The 26,789-nt window shown below is 44.4% G+C and overlaps 1 protein-coding gene across 1 annotated transcript in view; it reads left to right on the top strand.

Annotated features, from left to right (window-relative positions):
* The first annotated feature begins 6,227 nt into the window (after window positions 1–6,227).
* LOC141145914 (cytidine monophosphate-N-acetylneuraminic acid hydroxylase-like) overlaps window positions 6,228–26,789 on the top strand; it is a 135,971-nt gene continuing 115,409 nt past the window's right edge. Inside the window, exon 1 of the mRNA XM_073632717.1 lies at window positions 6,228–6,430. Coding sequence (XP_073488818.1) covers window positions 6,228–6,430 — 203 coding nt within the window. The remainder of the gene's footprint in view (window positions 6,431–26,789) is intronic.

Here is a 26,789-nt window from a genome sequence, read left to right as displayed (position 1 = left end):
TCCTTAACGCATACCTGTCGGCCAAGAGGGCCAGCAGGTGGCTGTAAAAAAACCCTAGAACATGGCGTCTGTCCCATAAATACCCTCTTCCCAGAATGCAACTCGGAGAACCACCTCCACCGAGCTTGTCTCCGAGACAGAGGAGCATCTATACACTTCAACACGTTGCCTTTCCAACAGCGACACCCACCGGTCAGCACAGAAGCACATACAACGTCAGCCAAGCTGGAACAGAGGCGAACTTTTAACCTTCCTAACACACAATTTACTAAATTTACCTAACCTGCGGTAGATTGTAAATCTACCAGCGCTACATACTCCCCCCACTACAATAGACATTGTCCCCAACGTCTGTCCCAACACAGTAACAGTAACTCTCAAGCCTGAGGATAGCATTTGAGTTTCTCATAACTTTAGATAGGCAAAGAGAGAGAGAAAAGACAGTATAAAGACATTATGAGACTTATATCTTATAAAACATTATGTTCACAGCCGCGAACAAAACCACAATATAATTTTACACATCCTCACTAACTAACTAGCTGAAAAGCCTCCCAGCTATACATATGATCCGATGATCCCTGAAAAGGAAACGCATTTAAACACACACATATACATCCTGCCCAACACCAGGAGCAAAGCCTCATTTAAAATGAGACTCTATTCCTATTATTTATATTAGAAAAAAAAATATATACTTTTGAAGTCCATCCCTGCATAAGAACTTTTCTTGTAAAAGAAATCCGGCTAGCAAACAGAAGTCCTTGGATTTAAACACAGAACAGGATCTGTAGATCTTGACCACGCAGATCTCTTTACCCTGTCGCTATCTATCTAGGTAACTTCAAAGTGATAGTGTCCATAATTACCAGTAAAACCGAGGATCTGGTAAAGTCACATATTTTCCTTCTTTATCCACAGTGGTAATAAAGTACACAACATTGTCCTTTCCCGGTCTGCAGATTACCACTTTATCAGCATAGATATGCTGACCATAGTTCCAATGTACAAAGCATCCGTTGAAACGTTTATCCATCCGGACAGAACATCCAGTCTTTCTAAAGGGCTTAGGCACAGACAAGTAGTCCCAAATAGCGTCACTATACCAAAGCTCCCGATTAGCTTCAATCTCCCGCATGATATCCTGGGGCACATAGGGGAACTCCAATCCATACTCTGCGGCCACGCGCTTGTTTAACATCCTTTGCAAGCGAGCAAGTTTTGGCAAAGGTCTGTCTCTCCCCATACCAGGTGGTACACAGAAATCTAATGACTTTTTCACCATAGACCCAGCCGGTGTCTGTAGCAAATCAATAACTTTTGACAAAGTCCCAGTGACGGCAATGTGCGTCTCCACACAGGGTGACGTCTTCCCAGAACCCATGGCAGTCCATTCAGGAAGGGTCATTGTGGAGGCAACATCCTCGCCTTGTGACCACAATAGCTCTTGCGACATGGTTTCAAACAAGTCATCATCCCCGGAAAGATCCGACATGGATTCTATTTCCGAGTCCCTTATTTCTTCCGCTGGCAAATATTTATTTACAGTCCCCAACAGTAGCTTACCCGTCCCAGGCGTAGACTCTGGTAGCTCCGGCTCAGGTAACCTCTGGGGTAGGCCTCGACCACGGCCGCGGGAAGCCTTCACATAGCCCACCTTCTTCTGAGTAGGTACTACAGGAACAGGCGTAGTGGACTCAGAAATCAAAGTAATGTCTCCTGATGAGATGGCAGCAACAGTGCCTCTTTCTGAAACATTTTCAGTAGCAACAGGCAAAGTAGCGGCCCGTCGCTCTCTCTCTGCAGCGGTAGCAGCTTCCACTGTAGCGATACCTGTCACCCAATCCATCTGATAGGCACGGGGTGGCATAGTAGGTGGCTCCACCACAAACAAGTACTCTCCACACTGCGGACATCGGCCGAATGAACGAAGATGTACGGCCAATCCTTCACATCGATGGCAGGTCATGCCCAGTCCCTCAACATCTCCCGAGGTATACAGGACAAACTTCCCCTGGGGCTTCATTCAAACTCCAGTATCCATGAGTAGAGTTCCAAATTGCACAGTATTCATCACGGTGCTTGCAGGGAACACTCTGGGTCCCACAACCGATTGCAACGCCGGAAAAGACATGGCCACACTCTGATCCTTCAGCACGATCACGAGGCCTCTCTTCCCCTCTGGCGCCAAGCACACTACACGCGTCCCACGCGGTAGCAAGTAGGGTAACTCCTCCCACTTGTTCTTTTTCAGTCACGTAGCTCCTGGGCCTCTTCTGGCGCCCAGCGTCTATGCACTCAAAAGCAAAGTCCCGCAGTTTAACCTTTCCTCTTCCTGAAAAGATTTTTTCTCAAAGTCCAGCTCTCTCTGTAAACTCCCGGTAAAACACTCCACTGGGTTGCAACAACTGTCGGTCAACAAATCCTGGACGAGCCCCCACATGTAGCACTAACTCGCGGTGGAGCTGCTGGTTTAAGCGGGTCTGTTACTTTCACCTTGTTTCCCTTGGTTTCACCGGCACCGGGTCTAGGGGTTCCATTGAGTTTACTTCTGGACGACACATGCACCAACACTGGAGTACGTTTTCAGTGCTTTATTGAACAAACAAACTTTAGGAAGTAGCAGGAAAGAGGCGGAAAAGGAAATTTTCAGGAGAAACTCAAATATCTTCTTATAGAATCTTAGCGACAAATAATTAGGTGGAATGAGCTCCCCTTGTGTGACACACTCCTTGCTCGTCTGGATAGGCCTCTCTCACTGGTCTAGCAGCCAGTATGCAGCACGAATCAAAAGTCTCTGCCACAGACTCGTTTGGGGGGGTAAATCCGTACGATCCTCTGCCACAGGATGTATCAGATTATCTCTGCAGTGAAAGTCAGTCACAGTGCCTGAACCTTTAAGCCGAACCTGCAACACTATGCTGTATAGTTACTTCTTTTGGATATGTCCTTTGACCGAGTCACCAGGCCCCTCTATAGACCAGCACGCTGCGTGATCTCTCCAAGACGGGTCCTCCCCTGGGATCTCCTCGGTCGTCCAGCTTCGTCACACAGGACCGATAGCTCAGGACCATTCCTCGGCCGCGGTGGTAGGCCCCAGACAAGCATCTGGACCCACTCCTGCGCTGCTGTATCGTGGGCTTCCTGATCGGAGGGCCACGAGGTAGCTCCTTAACGCATACCTGTCGGCCAGGAGGGCCAGCAGGTGGCTGTAAAAAAACCCTAGAACATGGCGTCTGTCCCATAAATACCCTCTTCCCAGAATGCAACTCGGAGGACCACCGAGCTTGTCTCCGAGACAGAGGTGCATCTATACACTTCGACACGTTGCCTTTCCAACACTGACCAGTGGTAACAGCGACACCCACCGGTCAGCACGGAAGCACACACAATGTCAGCCAAGCTGGAACAGAGGCGAACTTTTAACCTTCCTAACACACAATTTACTAAATTTACTTAACCTGCGGTAGATTGTAAATCTACCAGCGCTACATAGGTACACCAACAGTGCCCTCAGATATCTGGAAAAGAACAATTTATTACAGCGCACACATGCAAAAAAGACATTTACCTCCAGCAAGGCTTATTAAAAACACCTAGAAACTTTCAAAAAACATTATCAAAAAATATGGGGATTTGGTCACACCATATTGCTATATGGTGCTTAAGCCCACTTGCTGTGACAAAGTACCCCATAATTAGTGGGTCCTACACTATCCATAGATTGGGAGATCCTGCTTCTCTGAACCATGAGATTAATACACTCTTCTATATGGGAGAACTTTGAGGTCTCCACCCATGACACAAGTGGACAATAATGAGAGGTACTTAATGAGGAAGTGGGGTGGTCCGCACCCAAAAGGATTTGGTCAGAATCCATACAATAGACAAACAAGATATTTGGGGGCACACCCTAAAAGATGCATTAAAGATGGTGCAGCCATAAGACCATACAACAGAACAATATATTACAGTGCACACATGCAAAAAAGACATTTACCTCCAGCAAGTCATGGGTGGAGACCTAAAAGTTCTCCCATATAGAAGAGTGTATTGCTCTCATGGTTCAGAGAAGCAGGATCTCCCAATCTATGGATAGTGTAGAACCCACTAATCATGGGGTACTTTGACGCAGTAAGTGGGCTTAAGCACCATATAGCAATATGGTGTGACCAAATCCCCATATTTATTGATAATGTTTTTTGAAAGTGTCTAGGTTTTTTTAATAAGCCTTGCTGGAAGCAAATGTCTTGTTTGCATGTGTGCGCTATAATATATTGTTTTGTTGTATGGTCTTATGGCTGCACCATCTTTAATGCATCTTTTAGGGTGTGCCCCCCCAAATATCTTGTTTTTCTCAGATATCTGGAGACACCAAATGAAACGAGAAGCAGGTTGTGCATTCGTAAAATGTCTACCTTTACAGGTATATATATGGTTCAACTTACCAATAGAAAGAGGGGAGGGGAGAGTGGTTAGTAAATGATGTTTTGGTATAAAATATATGGTTACAAGTTAGTGACCCCTAAAATACATTTATCATGAGGTTACAGGAATCAACAGACCATCTGGTTATGAGTCATAAGTCATGCATTCTGTCCCATGGCCTACAGAACAGGGAACAGGAAGGGACAAACCAACCCACAATGATATACATAGAGTACAGTGCTTGTGCAAGCATTTTTCTAAGCATTCTTTCATAGTTGCAGATTTAAGCTAAAATTACAAGCTTGACAAGATTTTGTAAACTATAATGGCAGAGCATAACACAATGGAGTCACAATGGTCTGGGCATATTATTAGAGTCTCATTAGGGGAAAGTTAGCCTTTCAGTTTCCTCCAGGATGAGTGAATCCTGGTATGAGTACAAAAGCCTTAGGGCTTTGTAGAGTATTGGATGGGATGAAGTTTCCAACCCTAGGTCCATGTTTTGATGTTGACCACCAGCACCTATGGATTGTGTAGGTGTGCACAGGCCTTATGGCATGGGAGCTGAGTAGTTATTGCCACCCAGCCACAGCACATATACTGTGGCTGATTAGCACATGCAGGCAAAATCACATACATGTACGTCATTTTTCCTGCATGAGCTTGGGTGGGTGCTGTTTGCCAGTCACCAGTCAGTGTCCCTGATCACCACAACCTCAGACTGTCTATTTTCCAAAAATGGGTGATTTGGGGGGAATTTGTACTGTCTGGCATTTTAGGGTCTCAAGAAATGAGATCAGTGCATCAGGCCGTCAGTACATCAAAATTGATCAATTTTCAAATGTACAGTATATCCCATAGTTTGTAGAGGCTATAACTTTCACACAATCCAATTAATATACACTTATTGGAATTTTTTTATTTTTTACCAAAGACATGTAGCGGAATAAATTTTTGCCTAAATTTATAACAAAATTTGATTGCATTGGATATGCTTTATGACCGAGTAGAATATACATATATGTTTTTTTAAACTTTCCATCTTTTTTTCCTTTTATATCCCAGTGGTTATCAAATACCACCGAAAGAAAACTATTTGTGTGAAAGCAATTTTATTTCTGTACAGTATTGCATGACCGCACGATTACCAGTTAAAGTAGCGCAGTGCTGAATAGCAACAAATACCCTGGTCATGAAGAAGGTAAAACCTTCCGGGGCTCCAGTGAATAGAGTTCATGGCTCCTCCCTTCCATGGAGACTCTTGTGCTGCCAGAGATCAGCAGGTGTATGCTGACACACTGGGAGTGTTTGCATCTGGTCTGCGACCTGTCTGTCCTTATGGGGGTCTGATCAGGCTGTCTGTTTGAAAGAGTCTGTTTGTAGAGTCTGAGCATAACCATATAGCCAGAAGGTTGAATCGTGGTATAATGCTGTGATGTTGAAAACTCCTACTTTACCTTAGGGCTCTACCATTGATGCCTAAGCTACACAATAGATTCATGCTCAAGGTCTGTGTTCTAAGCAGCAGCATTGAGCGTGTGGCCGGGTCATTTGAGATGACTGGATTTCCAATGCAGAGCCCTAGCTCATGTAACTGATAGCAGCATGTATCTTGTATCATTTGCCTGTGAAGTGGATATGCTTTGGTATGATACTGCACGTCAGATAACAGTTCTATGACTTTCTATGATATCTTTCTTGTTACATCATACAACATGAGAGCATCTGTTTTAACTGTAAGTTTTAATGCAAAAATAATGCACTGTATCTAATCTATAACTATTTGACATTTTTCTAGCATGGAACAAAGAGCAAACACTCTGCTACGAATCACAGCTTCAGATGTAGAAAGTTTAAAAGAAGGGATCAATTTCTTGAGAAATAAGGAAAGCGCTAAAAATTTCCTTATTTTTAAAAATGAGGATGTGTTACGAGCTTGTAAGAACCTATGTAAACACCAAGGAGGAACCTTCATAAAGGATATTGAGGACCTAGATAGCAGGTAAATACTCTTCCATTCAAATTATTTTACTAGTTTTCATGATGTGCCTGTTTTACTGTTATGCCCCGTACACACGGTCGGACATTGATCGGACATTCCAACAACAAAATCCTAGGATTTTTTCTGACGGATGTTGGCTCAAACTTGTTTTGCATACACGCGGTCGCACAAAGTTGTCGGAATTTCCGATCGCCAACAACGCGGTGACGTCAACCACGTATGACGAGACTAGAAAAGGCCAGTTCAGAACCAAGCGCAGCACCCTTTGGGCTCCTTTTGCTAATCTCGTGTTAGTAAAAGTTTGGTGAGAGACGATTCGCGCTTTTTCAGACTCGTGGCTTTCAGATAGTTTTCTGCGGTTCAGTTTGTGCTTGTGTGTTTGTATCTGCTCTTCAGTGCGTGCAAGCAAGCTGACTTGGATTAGTCATTGTGTTCTTGTTCGTTCGTTACTGTTTTTCAGGTCGCTCTTCACAGGCCTTGCTGTTCTTCAGTGCGTTCTGTTACTTCGTTCTGAGCAGCCGACCGTTTTCTAGCCATGTTGCGTATACATACTCCTCGTAGAGTTCGTGCTGTGCGGGGGCTTGGTGTTGGGGTCCTGACCTTGACACAAGTCCAGTCCATGAACAGGGTGGGGAGGAGTTCATGGACCAAGAATTGGTTGGTTCAGCGTGACCAGTTCTGTCATATGCCTTTGCTCCGTGAGATCCGTGAGAATAATCCTGATGATTTCAGGAACTTTCTAAGGATGACGGACCCCATATTTCACCGTCTGCTGGCTTTGCTGACCCCCTATATCAGCAGGCAGGATACCTGCATGAGGCAAGCCATCACTCCGGAGCAGGGGCTCATCGCTACCCTGCGGTACTTGGTGACAGGGAGAAGCCTGCAGGACCTGAAGTTCTCCACAGGCATCTCGCCCCAGGCTCTGGGTATCATTATCCCAGAGACCTGTTCTGCCACCATCCAGGTCCTGCAGAAGGAGTATATGAAGGTAAGATTTTTATCCTTTAATATCACATTTTTTTGTATTGAATGTTTGCTAATATATTGTATTTCTCTCATCATTCCCTAATTACCATGATTGTAATATGCTGTGAATGTCCCCTTTGTCCTCATTCATGCTGGATTTTTATGTAATTATTTTTTTAGTCCTTCATACATATTTGCCTTCACTAACCTCCCCAGCATGCTCTCCTGCCCTATATTCACCTCATGTATTCCCTTTACAATGTATTTTGTCAGCTCCATAGTAGTGCTTTTCCCCAAACACCCCCTAAAATGTTTTGAAATGTGATTTGTGCTTTAAATTCAGGCAGAGTGCCAGAGGCATTTTTTTTGTGGTGTCCCCAAATCATTTTTATTAACCCTCCCTCCCCCCAACTGCTAAGTCAGCTGATCCCAATTCTCTATCTATCCTCAATCATCTATCTGCTGACTTTGCCAAACCCATACACACTATACCCACCTCTTTTGTGGTCAGATGTATGGATGAATTCCCCAAAGCATGTAGTGCAAGGGCCTCCCTGTATACTTTCAAATGGTACTGTTGAAAGTTTTTGTACCCTATTATTATCTTGATAGGTAATAGCAGAATGTCCAAATGTGCTCAAATGTGTACAGTGTGTATTTATATCTTTGTATTATGACACTTCTTACCTGTCCAGTGGGCTGCCAATAGTGTAACTAAGGAGGGGCTGTAAGAAGTAATACCCTGTATTTAGGCATTCATCTCTCAATGAAGTGGAGAGGGTTACCTGTCCAAGATTCCCCCCCCATAATGTTAGAAATGGCCCATGAGAGGGGGGGGGGGATATGATAGGTGTACCTTATACTTTGGTGTTGTAAAGTTCCCCTTAATAAATGTTATCTGGAGGTTGGCCGAGAATGTTTGTGTCTAATCTGCTTGCCATGTTTATGTGCAAAAATACAAATTTTTTTGTTTTCCTCAACAGTTTCCTTCCACACCACAGGAATGGCAGACTGTGGCCTCCCACTTTGCCCAGTGGTGGGACTTTCCTAACTGCGGAGGGGCAATTGATGGGAAACACGTCCATATCGTCCCACCACCCAACTCGGGGTCGTACTATTATAATTACAAAGGGTTCAATAGTATTGTGATGTTGGCGGTGGTGTCGGCTAATTACGACTTCTTGTATGTGGACATGGGGAAGAATGGCCGGATGTCCGATGGTGGAGTCATCGCCCAGACGGAGTTTTGCAGGCGTCTCCAGAATGGCAGCTTGGACTTGCCACCTCCAGAAGACAATGTGGAAGGACTCCCATTCGTCTTCGTTGCGGATGAAGCATTTGCGCTGGGGGACCATCTTATGCGGCCATTCCCGATGAGGACCCTCACCCCGGAACAAAGGGTTTTTAATTACCGGCTGGACAGAGCCAGAACAGTGGTGGAGAACACATTTGGAATCATAGCCAGCCGGTTCTGACTATTTCTGACACCCATCCATATGGCGGTGTATAAACTTAATCATATAATCCTGGCGTGCTGTGTTCTACATAACTTTCTGCCAACTATGCTGGCTCAGTTGGGCCTGAGGCCGGAATTCTACATGAAACAACCCTGACGGTGCTTGAAAGTGGTCGTCCTGGCTTGCCCTCCCTGAGTGCCCGTGATGTCCGGTTAAGATACCTTGAGTTCTTTGCGGGTAGGGGGGCCATCAATATGCCAGACAATTTGTGAAGCCTTTATCAAATAAAAAAAAAAAAAGCTAATCTTTGGTGACATTTACTGCTTGTGTTTATTTTAGCTGACCCTGACAGCAATGTGGGGAGTCCTGAAAATGGCGTGATTGTGTAACCTTATACAAAGCACTGTTGGGTGTTATTTACTAAAGGCGTAGACACTTTGCACTACAAGTGCACGTGAAACTGCACTGAAACTGCACTTGTAGTGCAAAGAGGATTTGCCCTTAGGAAATAACCCCCATTTTCACAGAAAACAGCAATTACATCACCATAAAAGTGTGGTAGCGTTGAGACAATAATCCACACATTCTTGATTAACAATCTTTTTAATACCTGCACAATCACATGTGCATTTAGAAAAGGTTTTTAAAACAAACCAACATGTTTGTTGTATAACAATTTTTGGGGTGGCATTATCAAAAATAGAAATGTCCATTTAAGTTAAAACAGGCCTGTGTAAAACCAACAAGAAAGACAAAAATCTTGAACTTACAAAGTTCACATATGGTAAAACTTGAAGGCAATATCAGACATGAGTATTTAGGAACTGTGTTTAATATTGCGTTCAGATGGGGTGAAGTCACCCCTTGAAAAGCCAAATTTGGAAGATGCACACCAATTTACGAATGTCAACATGTGCTAGCTGCCATCACGGGGGATCAAGGGACGTGTTTTGGGGGAGCAACCCCTTCCTCACAGCTACTTTATTATTGAGGAAGGGGTTGCACCCCCAAAACGCGTCCATTGATCTCCCGTGATGGCAGATAGCACATGTTGGCACACTGTGTGCATCCTCCAAATTTGGCTTTTCTAAACATCGCTAAAACATTTTTAAGATTGTAGCACACAAAAAAACAAAGTGATTTTGCGGGGTTTTAAATTCGTCCCAAAACATCAATGATGTTATTATTTTTTTAAATAACATCATTGATTTTTTTTCTTGAGGTTTTCCAATTCTAAATTACACCCCATGATCTCCCCGATCAGGATCTGGGCACTTTCTGATGTGAAAGGATCTGGATCCACAACATCACGATCACCTAAAAAGAGAGAAACCAAACAAAAACAGGTATCAAAAATCTGCCGGCATCCATCTCTTACCTGAGCCTGTGGTCGCAGACACTCACCTGTTGTGGTGTCAATTTCCACCACGTCTTCTTCCTCCTCCTGCTCAGCTTGGGTTGTGGGTATTTCCCCTTCTTCCAGACGTGGAGGGTCTGTGGTCTCCTCAGATGAGGGGTGTCCTCCGAGTCTTTTCTCCCCTATGTAAAACAAAAATGGTATAATTAGCACACAGATATTTGATGGCCGAAATATAAAGATGAAACATTGCTTCGAAGTGGGGTACAATTGTCTGTTTGGGCAGAGTTCCAAGATGTAGCATTTTTATTGTCCTTTGTCAAGCTTCAATACTTTACCTGTCTTGTACAAGCTTCACAGATGGAGACACCCCTATAGTATACACTGGAGCACCTGTGTGGGCCCCCTAATAAAAAGGGTGTTCTTGTGTCCCACACTAGTTCTCCAGCATCCAGATGTGAAAACAGCTGCTGAGTGTCCTCTCCTTACACAGAATCTAGTTTGCATTTCATTCTAGTAACAAACCCATCTACACAACCAAATATTTTTCATACAAGTAGGCCCTAAAAAATGTTGGCAAATGCATATGGCCTAAACAATGGTGTTTTATAGGCCAAAAGAAAAATGTTTGATACGAACGAATAATGGGCCCATGAACATTAAATTTGCCATTTTAAACTGTACAACACTTAAGAAAAGCATATGGAGCAGCACGAACGTAATAAAGACAAAAAGAATAGCAACACAGCACTACTTACTTTTTTGCAGCACTCTCCGGATCTTTCTGTACTGCTCGGGCTCTCTTAATTTTAGGTCCAACCACCGCTTCCTGAGCTGATCTTTCGATCGTCGTACCCCGAAATTCCGGTGCAGACTTTTGACCACTTTCGCCATGATCTTGGCCTTTCTGATATTGGGGTTGGGGTAAGGTCCATACTTTCCATCATAGTCGGCCTTCTTCAGGATGTCCACCATCTCCAACATCTCCCCAAAGGACATATTTGTGGCCTTAAATCGTCTCCTTCTGGATCAGGACGTTTCCGGATCCGGGCTTTCCTCCTCCTCGTTGCTATAATTAGCACGCACCTGCTCTGACTCCGCCATGTGCTCTTCACCCACTGCGCCGAACGAAAAGGGGCGGGGAATAGACTAGAAAGAACGTCAGGGGCGGGCAGAGTTACACGCATGCGCAGTGTGTATAAAGCGTAACACGCGTGCGTATTACGTACGATCTGTGAGCGGAGGAAGGAGCATTGGAGGCGCCAATCGTAATAACGAAGGTAAGAGACAAACTTGGGCCTATACTGCTTCTAGATTGAGGCCTATATTGTAACAAGATTACGAGAGTTTTGCCTGACATTAGGGTTTGTCTTGTGTTGTGTCTTGCAGTTAAAATGGATATCTTGAATGATACAGACTTCATGGCAATATTCATTGACATGTTCAGGGAGCTGCCTTGTCTGTGGGAGATCAACCACCCACATTATAGGAACCAAACAAAGAGGAAGGCAGCACTGGATCAATTGTTGGAAATTGTGAAGCAGGTGATCCCCACGGCAGACATCACATATTTGAAGATCCTAATTGGTGGCCTGAGGAGCACATGTGTAAGGGAGCGCCAGAAAGTCCAGGATTCGCAGAGATCCGGAGCAGCAGATGACATCTATGTCCCCAGGATGTGGTACTATGACAGGCTGCATTTTCTGGCAGATCAGACTGAACCCAGGTCATCACTCTCCAGTCTTCCTTCCATGCTCCCCCCCCCCCCCAGCTGAGGCTTCTGAAGCCCAACCTGGGCCTTCCAGGCAACAACATATGGAGGAGCCCAGATTGAGCCAGGTATAGCATTCCTCTAAATATTTCAGGTTGTCCAATCAATGATGTTAACTAGATGTTAGTTTGGAGTACGAATTTATGATTGTGATTGATGATGCAAAACATTAAGCCATGTCCCTTTTTCATACACAGGGAAGTCTCAGCCAGGAGGTGGCCGGGCCGAGCAGGCTGCCTGATATGCAGGTCCCTCCCATCCACCTGCAAAGAGAAAGTGGCAGGAGGAGGAGTACCCTAGAGGAGGCTGCCATAGGCCTCTTTTGGAAGGCTACAGAGGCCCTGGGAGCACCACACACTGTGGAGGAGGACTTTGCTGGCATAATTGCCTGTAAAATGCAGCGGATGGAGGAGGGCCAACAACTCATGCGTGAGTCATTAATTTTGGAGGCTCTCAATAAGGGGTTAAGGGCCCAAATAACATCTGATACCCACCTTTGTGACCTCACACATGGTCCTCCTCCTCCTCCAGGTCCTCCTCCTCCTCCTCCTTCTCCTCCTTCCCCTCCAGGTCCTACTAGTCCTCCTCCAGGTCCTACTCCTCCTCATGCCACATCTCCAACAGCAGAGCCACAGCCAGGAAGGAAGTGTGAAAGGAAGACCAGAAAGTGATGGCCATGGGTTCAGACTGGTCGGCCAAAAGATGCAGCCTCTGGTGGTACCACAGCCTGGGGTCACAGATGTCATCTGCTGCTTTCTGAATCTCTGGGACTTCTGGACCAGACTGCATTCCCTTACATATGGACTCCTCAGGCCACCAATTTTGATGTTCAAGAATTGATGTCTGCCCTGGGGGTCCAAGGCTTCACTAATTTCTGCTGTTTATCCAGTGTTGCATCCCTCTTTGTTTGGTTCTGATCCCTTAATAAAGGATTTTTGGTTTCAATTATACTTGCCTATGTGTGTTTTCCTTCTAAAAGGACAGTTTGTTTGTGAGGATTCAGGTACATTTCAAAAATACAATGTGAAATTAACAAGGGACACCAACACCAAACAATCTCCTTGAGATTAAATAATACAAGATAATAATGGTGTTGTGGTAACTTGACACACAAAACACACACAAAAATATTCTGGAGTAAAACTAAAACTAAAATAAAACAAAGATCAGCCTTTGAAAAAATACAAACCTAAAATAAAAAATAAATCTGCCTTTAAAAATCAAAATATATTAAGGGAATCCTGATAAATAATAAAGAAATACGTTTGTGAGAAGTGTGTGTGAATTTGAGCAGCAAAACTACTTAATTCTTCTCACATTATAAAGAAGAAGAGAGTGCGCTGTATTAAACCATTCTTTACATTGCACCGTGACGAAAGTGCTGTATCCATTGCAAACGCTAAGTTTACCAGACCGAGCTGTTCCGTGTCGGAATTTCTTCTGAGCATGCGTGGCACTTTGTGCGTCGGAACAGGCCACACACGGTCGGAATTGAGGCGATCGGATTTTGTTGTCGGAAAATTTTATAGCCTGCTCTCAAACTTTGTGTGTCGGAAAATCCGATTGAAAATGTCCGATGGAGCCCACACACGGTGGGAATTTCCGACAACATGCTCCGATCGGACATTGTCCATCGGAAAATCCGACCGTGTGTATGGGGCATTATACTAGCACTGTTATCTTATTTTTCTTGATTTGTATTTGTTCAGAGGGGAACTATAAGAAATGCAGTGCACATTCCTGCGTGCTTCCTGCAGTGCGATTTTGAGCTCACTTATTTGAATGGGCTATAATCATACTGAATCGCACAAAAAGTATGCACCACTCCTGAAAAAATTTACATTTACTGTACATGCTCTGAAGGAATGGCCACACGTGCCGTTCAGAGTTCTATGCTGTAAACGGCGGCTCCCACACGCATGCTCTGACATCTCGGCGTGGGAGGGTTTAATTTTGAGGTAAGTTTAACACAATGTGCTAGTATGCAAAACATACTAGCACATTATGGCTTTACCTTGCAGGGTAAAAAATAAAAGTCCAGGGGTTTACAACCGCTTAAAGCACCTGCTTACACATGGAATGCCCCTTTACTGCACCGTGTTTTTGTGTGAACCAGCCTTTACCCTTTCTAATTATGCATTTTTAAACTGGTTTATTAAGCCAGTTTTTTTATTAAATTTAAAAAACAAAACTGGATTTATACAGGGTGATCTATTTGTGCAGCACTTTACTAAATAATGTAAACAGTACAGTTACAATACAATTCAATACATGAGGGTTAAGTGGGCCTTGCAGGTGAGAGCTTACAATCTATCATAAATATTTTTGTATATAATACATGAAAGGCTTATCTAAGCCGTCTGGGTTAGTGAAAGGAACAGCACAGCACAAGCTTTCTATCACCAGGCTCGCTTTTAATACCACAAATGATACTCCATTCTCATATACTGTACATTTAAATGGGAACAAGAACCGGGCTCCCTTTTGCCCAAAGAAGAATGTTTAGGTGTGGCACAATGCAGAAAAGTGTTCTACCAATATTTTTATAATTAGACATTCCTATAAAGTACTGTACAGATCATACTAAACCCCTTACGTCTAGCCAAATGTATCCCATCGTATCACCCAAACTGCTTTAGAGGATGTGTTCATCTGGGCTCTGTGGCCCACATCTGGGGAACATGTACTGTATCTCAGCGTACAGATACTCTGAACCCAAGTATTTACACTTCTCACCTCAGTACTATCAAAAGCCTTAGTCTTAGACCCTATATAAGGCCTAATCCACACAGAACAGTCATTAACGGCCAATAATTTAACAGTGTTCAAATAATGATTGTTGAACAATGGAGGCCCCCACTGTACCCACACTTCATACAAAAGAAGACACTCCTAAGATTAAAATGCCCCCCCCCCCCCCCCCCCAGTTAGGTTTACCCTGACTCTTTCCCTTTCTTCATCTTCTTTCCTCCTTTTATACATATAATTAGTTATTTCTTCTTAAAAAAAACTAACCTCTCCAGCCCACTCGTTTCCTCTGCTCTTCATACTTGCCCTATTCATATTTCCATCATGCCATCTTTTTCCTCCACTTCTGCTTTTTACCACTGAAAAGCTTGGCGTCATCTGCAAAGACTGAAATAGTACTTTTATTCCCAGACCCTATATCATATATTAATATATTAAAAAGCAAGGGCCCCAACACCGAACCTTGGGGTACATCACTGATAACCTTCGACCATTCAGAGTGTGAATCATTAACCACTACTCTGAGTACAGTCTTTCAGACAGTTTTATATCCTAGAGTTGGGCCAAACACCCCCATTCGGGTTGCGCCAGAACTCTCGAAAATTGCAAAAGCTTGGACACGAACCCTAATATAGTCTATGGGACCCGAACTTGAAAAATCAAAAGTGCCCATTTTGAGGGCTTATATGCAAGTTAATGGTCTTAAAAAGGGTAGGAGGGCCTGGGTACTGCCCTGGGGGACATGTACAGTATCTCACAAAAGTGAGTACATCCTTCACATTTATATAAATATTTTATTATATCTTTTCATGTGACAACACTGAAGAAATTACACTTTGCTACAATGAAAAGTATTGAGTGTACAGCTTGTATAACAGTGTAAATTTGCTGTCCTCTCAAAATAACTCAACACACAGCCAATAATGTCTAAACCCCTGGCAACAAAAGTAAGTACACCCCTAAGTGAAAATGTCCAAATTGGGCCCAAAGTGTCAATATTTTGTGTGGCCACCATTTTTTTACAGCACTGCCTTAACCTTCTTGGGCATGGCGTTCACCAGAGCTTCACAGGTTGCCACTGGAGTCCTCTTCCACTCCTCCATAAGGACATCACAGAGCTGGTGGATCTTAGAGACGCGCTTCTCCACCTTCCATTTGAGCATGCCCCACAGATGCTCAATAGGGTTTAGGTCTGGAGACATTCTTGGCCAGTATCCAACAAGAAAAACTCGCTGCTCCAAGTGAGATTAAATGCCTGATGATCTAGACAGGTGCCCGCCTCGGCTCGCCTCCGCATGCAATCAAAAGAAGAAATGGTCGCACTCCGTTCTGGATCAAAATTCTTATTTATTCAGAACATCCCAAGTGTTGACAAAAGACAGAAAGCTGGTAAATGCCAGGCATCTACCAGCTTTCTGTCTTTGGCAACACTTGGGATGTTCTGAATAAATAAGAATTTTGATCCAGCACGGAGTGCAGCCATTTCTTCTTTTATTGACATGCTTGGCCAGTCTATCACCTTTACCTTCAGCTTCTTTAGCAAGGCAGTGATTGTCTTGGACGTGTGTGTTTGTGGTCTTTATCATGTTGGAATACTGCCCAGTAGCCCAGTCTCTGGAGAGAGGGGATCATGCTCTGCTTCAGTATGTCACAATACATGTTGGCATTCATGGTTCCCTAAATGAACTGTAGGTCCCCAGTGCCGGTAGCATTCATGCAGCCCCAGCCCATGACACTCCCACCACCATGCTTGACTGTAGACAAGACACACTTGTCTTTGTACTCCTCACCTGGTTGCCTCCACACATGCTTGACACCATCAAAACTTAATAAGTTTATCTTGGTCTCATCAGACCACCGGACATGGTTCCAGTAATCCATGCCCTTAGTCTGCTTGTCTTCAACAAACTGTTTGCGGACTTTCTTGTGCATCATCTTTAGAAGAGGCTTACTTCTGGGATGACGGCCATGCACACCAATTTGATGCAGTGTGTGGCGTATGGTCTGAGCACTGACAGGCTGAGCCCCCCACCCCTTTAACCTCTGCAGCAATGCTGGCAGCACTCATACGTCTATTTCCCAAAGACAACCTTTGGCTATGACGCTGCACTCAAGTTCTTGGGTCGACCATGGCGAAGCCTGTTCTGAGTGGAACCTGTCCTGTTAAACCACTGTATGGTCTTGGCCACTGTACTGCAGCTCAGTTTCAGGGTATTGGCAATTTTCTTATAGCCTAGGCCAGTGATGGCGAACCTTGGCACTCCAGATGTTTTGGAACTACATTTCCCATGATGCTCAACTACACTGCAGAGTGCATGAGCATCATGGGAAATGTAGTTCCAAAACATCTGGGGTGCCAAGGTTCGCCATCACTGGCCTAGGCCATCTTTATGTAGAGCAACAATTCTTTTTTTCAGATCCTCAGAAAGTTCTTTGCCATGAGGTGCCATGTTGAACTTCCAGTGACCAGTATGAGACAGTGAGAGCAATAACACCAAATTTAACACACCTGATCCCCATTCACACCTGAGACCTTGTAACACTAACAAGCCACATGACACCGGGGAGGACAAATGACTAATTGGTCCCAATTTGGACATTTTCACTTAGGGGTACACTCACTTTTGTTGCCAGTGATTTAGACATTAATGGTTGTGTGTTGAGTTATTTTGAGGGGACAGCAAATTTACGCTGTTATACAAGCTGTACACTCACTACTTTACATTGTAGCAAAGTGTAATTTCTTCAGTGTTGTCACATGAAAAAATATAATAAAATATATACAAAAATGTGAGGGGTGTACTCACTTTTGTGAGATACTGTATCAATGCAAAATTTTTTTTGTTTAAATAGTTTTTTCAAAGGAGCAGCGATTTTAATGATGCTTAACTACGACCAGCCGCCGCAGTTCGGTTCTCACCAGAACATGCGAACAAAAAATTTGTGCGAACACCGTTAAAGTCTATGGGACACGAACGTGAAAAATCAAAAGTGCTAATTTTAAAGGGTTAGATGCATGTTATTGCCATAAAGTGTTTGGGGACCCAGGTACTGCCCCAGGGGACATGTATCTATGCAAAAAAAGTTTTTAAAACTGCCTTTTTTTCAGAAGCAGTGATTTTAAGAATGCTTAAAGTGAAACAATAAAAATTAAATATTCCTTTAAATATCATGCCTGGGGGGGGGGTCCCCTTAGTCTGCCTATAAAGTTGTACATTTTTCCCATGTTTAGAAAAGTACTGCAGCAAAATAACATTTCTAAAGGAAAAAATGTAATATAAAATTGCTCATGGCTGTAATGTATTGCCAGATCCCGGCAATATACATAAAAAATCATTTTAAAAAACAGCGTGGGTTCCCCCCCAGTCCATACCAGGCCCTTCGGGTCTATTATGGATATTGAGGTGAACTCCACGCCAATTTAAAAAAAAAATGGCGTGGGGGTCCCCCCAAAATCTATACCAGACCCAAAGGGCCTGGTATGGACTGGGGGAATACCATGCCATTTTTTTCTTAACCACCTAAGGACCGAGCCTCTTTCTGAGATTTGTTGTTTACAAGTTAAAAACAGTTTTTTTATGCTAGAAAATTACTTAGAACCCCCAAACAATATATATATTTTTTTTTCTAACACCCTAGAGAATAAAATGGTTGTTGCAATACTTTCTGTCACACCGTAATTGCGCAGCGGTCATACAAGCGCACTTTTTTGGAAAAGAATACACTTTTTTTAATTAAAAATTAAGACAACAGTAAAGTTAGCCCAATTTTTTTTTTATATTGTGAAAGATAATGTTTGCCGAGTAAATTGATATCCAACATGTCATGCTTCAAAATTGCGCCCGCTCGTGGAATGGCGACAAACTTTTACCCTTAAAAACCTCCATAGGCAATGTTTAAAAAATTCTACAGGTTGCATGTTTTGAGTTACAGAGGAGGTCTAGGGTTAGAATTATTGCTCTCACTCTACCAATCGCAGTGATACCTCACATGTGTGGTTTAAACACAGTTTTCAGATGCGGCCGCTACTCACGTATGCGTTTGCTTCTGCACGCGAGCTCGGCGGGATGGGGCGGGTTTAAAAATTTTTTTTTTTCTTATAAATTTTACCTTTTATTTTTTATTTTGACACTATTTTTTAAAAAAGACAAAATAGTGTCACTTTTATTCCTATTGCAAGGGATGTAAATATTCCTTGTAATAGAAAAAAGGCATGACAGGACCTCTTAAATGTGAGATCTGGAGTCAAAAAGAACTCAGATCTCATATTTAAAAAAATATATTTAAAAAAAAAAAATTTTTGTCATTTGGAAGTGATGTTTTGACGTTGCTTCCGCCCTGCAATGATATGGAGATGGGTGGGGGCCATCTTCCCCTTACTCGTCACCATGTCTAGCAGGAAGAAGGATCCAATCGCCTCCGCCGCCGCCGATGGCACAAGAGCGAGGTGGGAGGGGGGCCCCTCTCCCGCCGCCGATAAAAGTGATCTCCTGGTGAATCCGCCACAGAGACCACTTTTATCTGAAAGCGGACCGCCCGCTGAAGAAGAGGATACCGGGGTTATGTCAGCTAGCTGCTGCCATAACAACGATACTCCTCTTCAAAGTACCGCCGTAAAACTGCGGCGGGCAGTCCGTAAGTGGTTAATTCTGTCATAGAGCTCCCCTTAACCACTTCAATACACTATATTATATATTGTACACTGCACTATATACAGTGGGGCAAAAAAATATTTAGTCAGCCACCAATTGTGCAAGTTCTCCCACTTAAAAAGATGAGAGAGGCCTGTAATTGTCATCATAGGTATACCTCAACTATGAGAGACAAAATGTGGAAACAAATCCAGACAATCACATTGTCTGATTTTTGAAAGAATTTATTTGCAAATTATGGTGGAAAATAAGTATTTGGTCAATATCAAAAGTTCATCTTCATACTTTGTTATATATCCTTTGTTGGCAATGATAGAGGTCAAACGTTTTCTGTAAGTCTTCACAAGGTTGTCACACACTGTTACTGGTATGTTGGCCCATTCCTCCATGCAGATCTCCTCTAGAGCAGTGATATTTTGGGGCTGTCGCTGGGCAACATGGACTTTCAACTCCCTCCAAAGGCTTTCTATGGGGTTGAGATCTGGAGACTGGCTAGGCCACTCCAGGACCTTGAAATGCTTCTTACGAAGCCACTCCTTCGTTGCCCGGGCGGTGTGTTTGGGATCATTGTCATGCTGAAAGACCCAGCCATGTTTCATCTTCAATGACCTTGCTGATGGGAGGAGGTTTGCACTCAAAATCTCATGATACATGGCCCCATTCATTTTTTCATGTACACTGATCAGTCGTCCTGTTCCCTTTGCAGAGAAACAGCCCCAAAGCATGATGTTGCCACCCCCATGCTTCACAGTAGGTATGGTGTTCTTTGGTTGCAACTCAGCATTCTCTCTCCTCCAAACATGACAAATTGTGTTTCTACCAAACAGTTCTACTTTGCTTTCATCCGACCATATGACATTCTCCCAATCCTCTTCTGGATCATCCAAATGCTCTCTAGCAAACCTCAGGCGGGCCCGGACATGTACTGGCTTAAGCAGGGGGACACGTCTGGCACTGCAGGATCTGAGTCCCTGGCGGCGTAGTGTGTTACTGATGGTAGCCTTTGTTACGTTGGTCCCAGCTCTCTGCAGGTCATTCACTAGGTCCCCCCATGTGGTTCTGGGATTTTTGCTCACCGTTCTTGTGATCATTTTAACCCCACGGGGTGAGATCTTGCGTGGAGTCCCAGATTGAGGGAGATTATCAGTGGTCTTGTATGTTTTCCATTTTCTAATTATTGCTCCCACAGTTGATTTATTCACACCAAGCTGCTTGCCTATTGCAGATTCAGTCTTTCCAGCCTGGCCAGGTCTACAATTTTGTTTCTGGTGTCCTTCGACAGCTCTTTGGTCTTCACCATAGTGGAGTTTGGAGTGTGGCTGTTTGAGGTTGTGGACAGGTGTCTTTTATACTGATAACAAGTTCAAACAGGTGCCATTAATACAGGTAATGAGTGGAGGACAGAGGAGCCTCTTGAAGAAGAAGATACAGGTCTGTGAGAGTCAGAAATCTTGCTTGTTTGTAGGTGACCAAATAAATTCTTTCAAAAATCAGACAATGTGATTGTCTGGATTTGTTTCCACATTTTGTCTCTCATAGTTGAGGTATACCTATGATGACAATTACAGGCCTCTCTCATCTTTTTAAGTGGGAGAACTTGCACAATTGGTGGCTGACTAAATACTTTTTTACCCCACTGTACCCTGCACTGTATTATAAATACTACACTGAAGGCACTATATACTCTGAACTGCAGTATATATACTATACGGACTGCACTATATACCCTGCTGAAAAATTGAGCCTTATGCCGCGTTACACACGAGCGGACTTTCCGGCACACTTGGTCCGGCGGACCAGAGTCCGCCGGACAATCCGACCATGTGTAGGCTCCGGCGGACTTTTCCGGCAGACTTTTTCCCAAAAGATGTTTTAAATCTTTCCGTCGGACTCAGTTTTTGGCGGAAAGTCCGCTCGTCTGTGTACTGGTCCGACAGAAAGCCCGCTCGTCTGTATGCTGGTCCAACGGACCAGAAACGACGCAAGGGCAGGGTATTGCATTTCGTGCTCGCTGCAATAGGAAAAACAAATTTTCCTATTGCGTCGAGCGCGGGGCATACCAGGCCCTTAGGTCTCATATGGATTGTAAAGTGAACCCCCTACGCCGAAAAAACGGCGTGGGGTCCCCCCTAAAATCCATACCAGACTCCGATCCGAGCACGCAGCCTACACGGGGCTGCTCGTTCGTCCCCACCCCCTTTCCTGACCGGCCGGGCTGCGTGCTCGGATCGGAGTCTGGTATGGATTTTAGGGGGGACCCCACGCCGTTTTTTCGGCGTAGGGGGTTCCCTTTATAACCCATACCAGACCTAAGGGCCTGGTATGCTCCGCGACGGGGCTCACAAGGTGTCAATCCCGCCGATAAAAGCGGCAAGATTGACTTCCTTTTCTAGTCCCATCGTACCTGAGTCACGTTCAAAATTAACGGACTTGTTCATGTGTGGGCAAGTCCGTTCATTCTGAAACGGTCGTCCGGTCGTGTGTGGGCAAGTCTGTCCGTTTTAAAGTCCGGCGCACCCGGCGGACAAAGTCCGTCGGAAAGTGTGCCGGACCAAGTATGCCAGAAAATCCGATCATGTGTACGCGCATTAGGTGTTGGTGGTGGCAGAATATGGTAACCCCTCAGTTACTCTTGTTGGGCGCAGGAACGGTCCCTGCTGTTAAATATTATTTAAAAAATTGTAATTACATGCCCCCTGTTAAACAGGGGCAGAAACATTGGGCCTTAGGTGTTGGTGGTGCCAGAACACTGTAACCCCTCTGTTTGTTAGGTGTTGGTGGTGGCAGAATATGGTAACCCCTCAGTTACTCTTGTTGGGTGCAGGAACGGTCCCTGCTGGAGGCATCTGCCTCTCCTTGGAGGCCTTCCGGATATAATGGGTATTTTTTTTGTTTAACACCACCTGCGCTGTATTATCTACTGTACACCGCCGAATGCACTGTATATGTAGGCTACGCTGAATGCAGAGTATATATATATATATATATATATATATATATATATATATATATATATATATATACACACAGTGGGGACGGAAAGTATTCAGACCCCCATAAATGTTTCACTCTTTGTTATATTGCAGCCATTTGCTAAAATAATTTAAGTACATTTTTTTTCCTTATTAATGTACACCCAGCACCCCATATTGACAGAAAAACACAGAATTGTTGACATTTTTGCAGATTTATTAAAAAAAAAACTGAAATATCACATGCTCCTAAGTATTCAGACCCTTTGCTCAGTATTTAGTAGAAGCACCCTTTTGATCTAATACAGCCATGAGTCTTTTTGGGAAAGATGCAACAAGTTTTTCACACCTGGATTTGGGGATCCTCTGCCATTCCTCCTTGCAGATCCTCTCCAGTTCTGTCAGGTTGGATGGTAAACGTTGGTGGACAGCCATTTTTAGGTCTCTCCAGAGATGCTCAATTGGGTTTAAGTCAGGGCTCTGGCTGGGCCATTCAAGAACAGTCACGGAGTTGTTGTGAAGCCACTCCTTCGTTATTTTTGCTGTGTGCTTAGGGTCATTGTCTTGTTGGAAGGTAAACCTTCGGCCCAGTCTGAGGTCCTGAGCACTCTGGAGAAGGTTTTCGTCCAGGATATCCCTGTACTTGGCCGCATTCATCTTTCCCTCGATTGCAACCAGTCGTCCTGTCCCTGCAGCTGAAAAACACCCCCACAGCATGATGCTGCCACCACCATGCTTCACTGTTGGGACTGTATTGAACAGGTGATGAGCAGTTCCTGGTTTTCTCCACACATACCACTTAGAATTAAGGCCAAAAAGTTCTATCTTGGTCTCATCAGACCAGAGAATCTTATTTCTCACCATCTTGGAGTCCTTCAGGTGTTTTTTAGCAAGCTCCATGCGGGCTTTCATGTGTCCTGCACTGAGGAGAGGCTTCCGTTGGGCCACTCTGCCATAAAGCCCCGACTGGTGGAGGATTGCAGTGATGCTTGACTTTCTACAACTCTCTCCCATCTCCCAACTGCATCTCTGGAGCTCAGGCACAGTGATCTTTGGGTTCTTATTTACCTCTCTCACCAAGGCTCTTCTCCCCCGATAGCTCAGTTTGGCCAGACGGCCAGCTCTAGGAAGGGTTCTGGTCATCCCAAACATCTTCCATTTAAGGATTATGGAGGCCACTGTGCTCTTAGGAACCTTAAGTGCAGCAGAAATGTTTTTGTAACCTTGGCCAGATCTGTGCCTTGCCACAATTCTGTCTCTGAGCTCTTCAGGCAGTTCCTTATACCTCATGATTCTCATTTGCTCTGACATGCACTATGAGCTGTAAGGTCTTATATAAACAGGTGTGTGGCTTTCCTAATCAAGTCCAATCAGTATAATCAAACACAGCTGGACTCAAATGAAGGTGTAGAACCATCTCAAGGATGATCAGAAGAAATGGACAGCACCTGAGTTAAATATATGAGTGTCACAGCAAAGGATCTGAATACTTAGGGTAGCCCGACGGAAGCCTCTCCTCAGTACAAGACACATGAAAGCCCGCATGGAGTTTGCTAAAACACACCTGAAAGACTCCAAGATGGTGAGAAATAAGATTCTTTGGTCTGATGAGACCAAGATAGAACTTTTTGGCCTTAATTCTAAGCGGTATGTGTGGAGAAAGCCAGGCACTGCTCATCACCTGTCCAATACAGTCCCAACAGTGAAGCATGGTGGTGGCAGCATCATGCTGTGGGGGTGTTTTTCAGCTGTAAGGACAGGACGACTGGTTGCAATTGAGGGAAAGATGAATGCGGCCAAGTCCAGGGATATCCTGGACGAAAACCTTCTCCAGAGTGCTCAGGACCTCAGACTGGGCCGAAGGTTTACCTTCCAACAAGACAATGACCATAAGCACACAGCTAAAATAACGAAGGAGTGGCTTCACAACAACTCTGTGACTGTTCTTGAATGGCCCAGTCAGAGCCCTGACTTAAACCCAATTGAACATCTCTGGAGAGACCTAAAAATGGCTGTCCACCAATGTTTACCATCCAACCAGACAGAACTGGAGTGGATCTGCAAGGAGGAATGGCAGAGGATCCTCAAATCCAGGTGTGAAAAACTTGTTGCATCTTTCCCAAAAAGACTCATGGCTGTATTAGATCAAAAGGGTGCTTCTACTAAATACTGAGCAAAGGGTCTGAATATTTAGGACCATGTGATATTTCAGTTTTTCTTTTTTAATAAATCTGCAAAAATGTCAACAATTCTGTGTTTTTCTGTCAATATGGGGTGCTGTGTATACATTAATGAGCAAAAAATGAACTGATGAAGTGATGAATATTTTAGCAAATAGCTGCAATATAACAAAGAGTGAAAAATTTAAGGGGGTCTGAAAACTTTCCGTCCCCACTATATATATTCGGCCCCCCCCCTCCTTCCTCTACCACTGGGCCTGTTAGAAAGAGCAGCGAGGTTCATACATGCGCAGTAGGGGATTCGGCCGTGATGCTGAAAGGCTTCACTGCCAGTTTCCCTTACCAAGAATGGCAGCGGCAGCACCTGAGAGCCAATAGAAAAATCAGCTGGGGTGCCGACATCGCGAGATCCCTGGAGAGGTAAGTGTCCTAATATAAAAAGTCAGCAGCTACAGTATTTGTAGCTGCTGACTTTAGATTTTTGGAGGGGGGAGGGCTGGAGCTCCACTTTAAGACCAAGGAAGGTCTGTGCCAGATCATAAGAAGCTGTACCTGAAGATGTTTTTGCCTGATCTCCAGCAACTGCTTATAGAAGCGTGGGTCCTCATTGCTACACAGATCATGAACCCACTCTAACCTGAGTTAGGTAACTATTAAGGGTATTTCTACTGTTTACAGACCATAGGCTGCTTATTTGCTAGGCATCTTGCTTGTTATATCTGTCAGTCCTGTATTGTATTCCTAATATTGTAATAGTTTTGTATGTAAAGAATTTTTGTTTAGTAAAAGCACATTTATACACTGTAGAGGTCTGAGCTTCCTTGCTTATACTGCAAAGTAACCTTACTAGATAGACGCAAGCAAAACAGCCCTGGGACAAAAAAAAATTGAAATGCATAACTGAGGCGACCCCCTTCTCCACCCCTTCTCCTTTGACCAACAGAAGCCTCAAACCTAGCTTTTCCGTGAGACTGTAACCTACCAGAGACTGTAGGAAAGGTATTACATAAACTCCTCTTTAAGGTGTCCTCAAGATTCTTTCCTGTGCTCCCTCTGCGAAGGCAGGATGAGTTCCGAGACTTTCTCCTCGTATTGGTGGTCTAGGAGGGTTGCCAACCAATAATGATCCTTCTCCTTCGTGTCACAAATTCGTGGGTCTTTTCACAGGATTTGAAGAATAAGGGAGTCCATGCACCGCAGTTTGCAGAGGCATGAGAAGCAGAGTCCTCAGGTCATTGAGGATTACAGTACCTTGAACTGCCCCCTCCCAGCCAAGAACTACTCCCTTGGTTTCTGGGGACTAAAACCATCTCTTACGGTTTGACGTATGTCTTCCTCTGCTTCTATGCCTCCAAAACTGCCAGAATCCTCCTCCTCCCTCTCCTCTTGTGTGTTCTGTGGTGTTGCAAGAATGGTGTGTGCATAAAGCAGGCCTTGAGAGGAAAGGAAGTCCTCCTCTTCCTCCCACTGCTCTGCCTCAAGTGTCCAGCTCATAATGCCTCACAGAGTATGCTCTAGCAGGAACAGTGCATGCTTTATCAGCAACCATTGGCATGGGGAAAAAAAAGCTGAGCTCTCCTGAGCTTGTTCTTGTGCCATACTCACACAGTTACTCTTTGCTGGCCCTCTGCTGCATGTGCATCTGTTGCAGCATTGCCAAAGATGTGTTCCACCCGGTGAGTATGTCACAAAACAGGCGATTTACAGGGCAGGAGGAATTCCTGCTGAATTTAAGCCAACTGAACGCTGGCTGTGTGACTGCCTGAAATGGATACAGATTCTTCTGGCCTACCTTAGAGGATCTTGCAAGCCTGGGTACCTGTTTAAGAAAGGCTGCACCACCAAATTGAGGACATGTGCCAGGCATTGTACATGGGTCCACTTTCCCTGTCGAAGAGCAGACAGAAGGTAAGTGCCATTATCACACACCACCATTCCTGGCTCAAGCTTCCATGGCGTGAACCACCTCTGGGCCTGCCCCTGCACAGCTGAAATAATCTCAGCTCCGGTGTGGCTCCTGCCCCCTAGACAGACCAGCTGAAGCACTGCATGGCATCTTTTAGTCTGACGGGTTGAATAGCCCCTTGAACTCTTAGGGGGTACTGGTGGTTCATAGGACAATTCAGCAGAGGAGGGCATGAAGGAGGAGGGGCAGAGCTGACAGAGCTTGCATCATCACCACCAGCTGTATGGAGATGTGGGTGCAAAACAAGTTCCAGCACTGAGCCCTGTCCTGCATCCTTCCTAGTTGCA

The sequence above is a fragment of the Aquarana catesbeiana genome, linkage group LG05 (genome assembly GCF_042186555.1).
Source record: "Aquarana catesbeiana isolate 2022-GZ linkage group LG05, ASM4218655v1, whole genome shotgun sequence".
Classification (NCBI taxonomy): Eukaryota; Metazoa; Chordata; class Amphibia; order Anura; family Ranidae; genus Aquarana; species Aquarana catesbeiana.
Note: the sequence above shows the minus strand (reverse complement) of the source record. Positions and strands in the feature narration are given on the sequence as shown.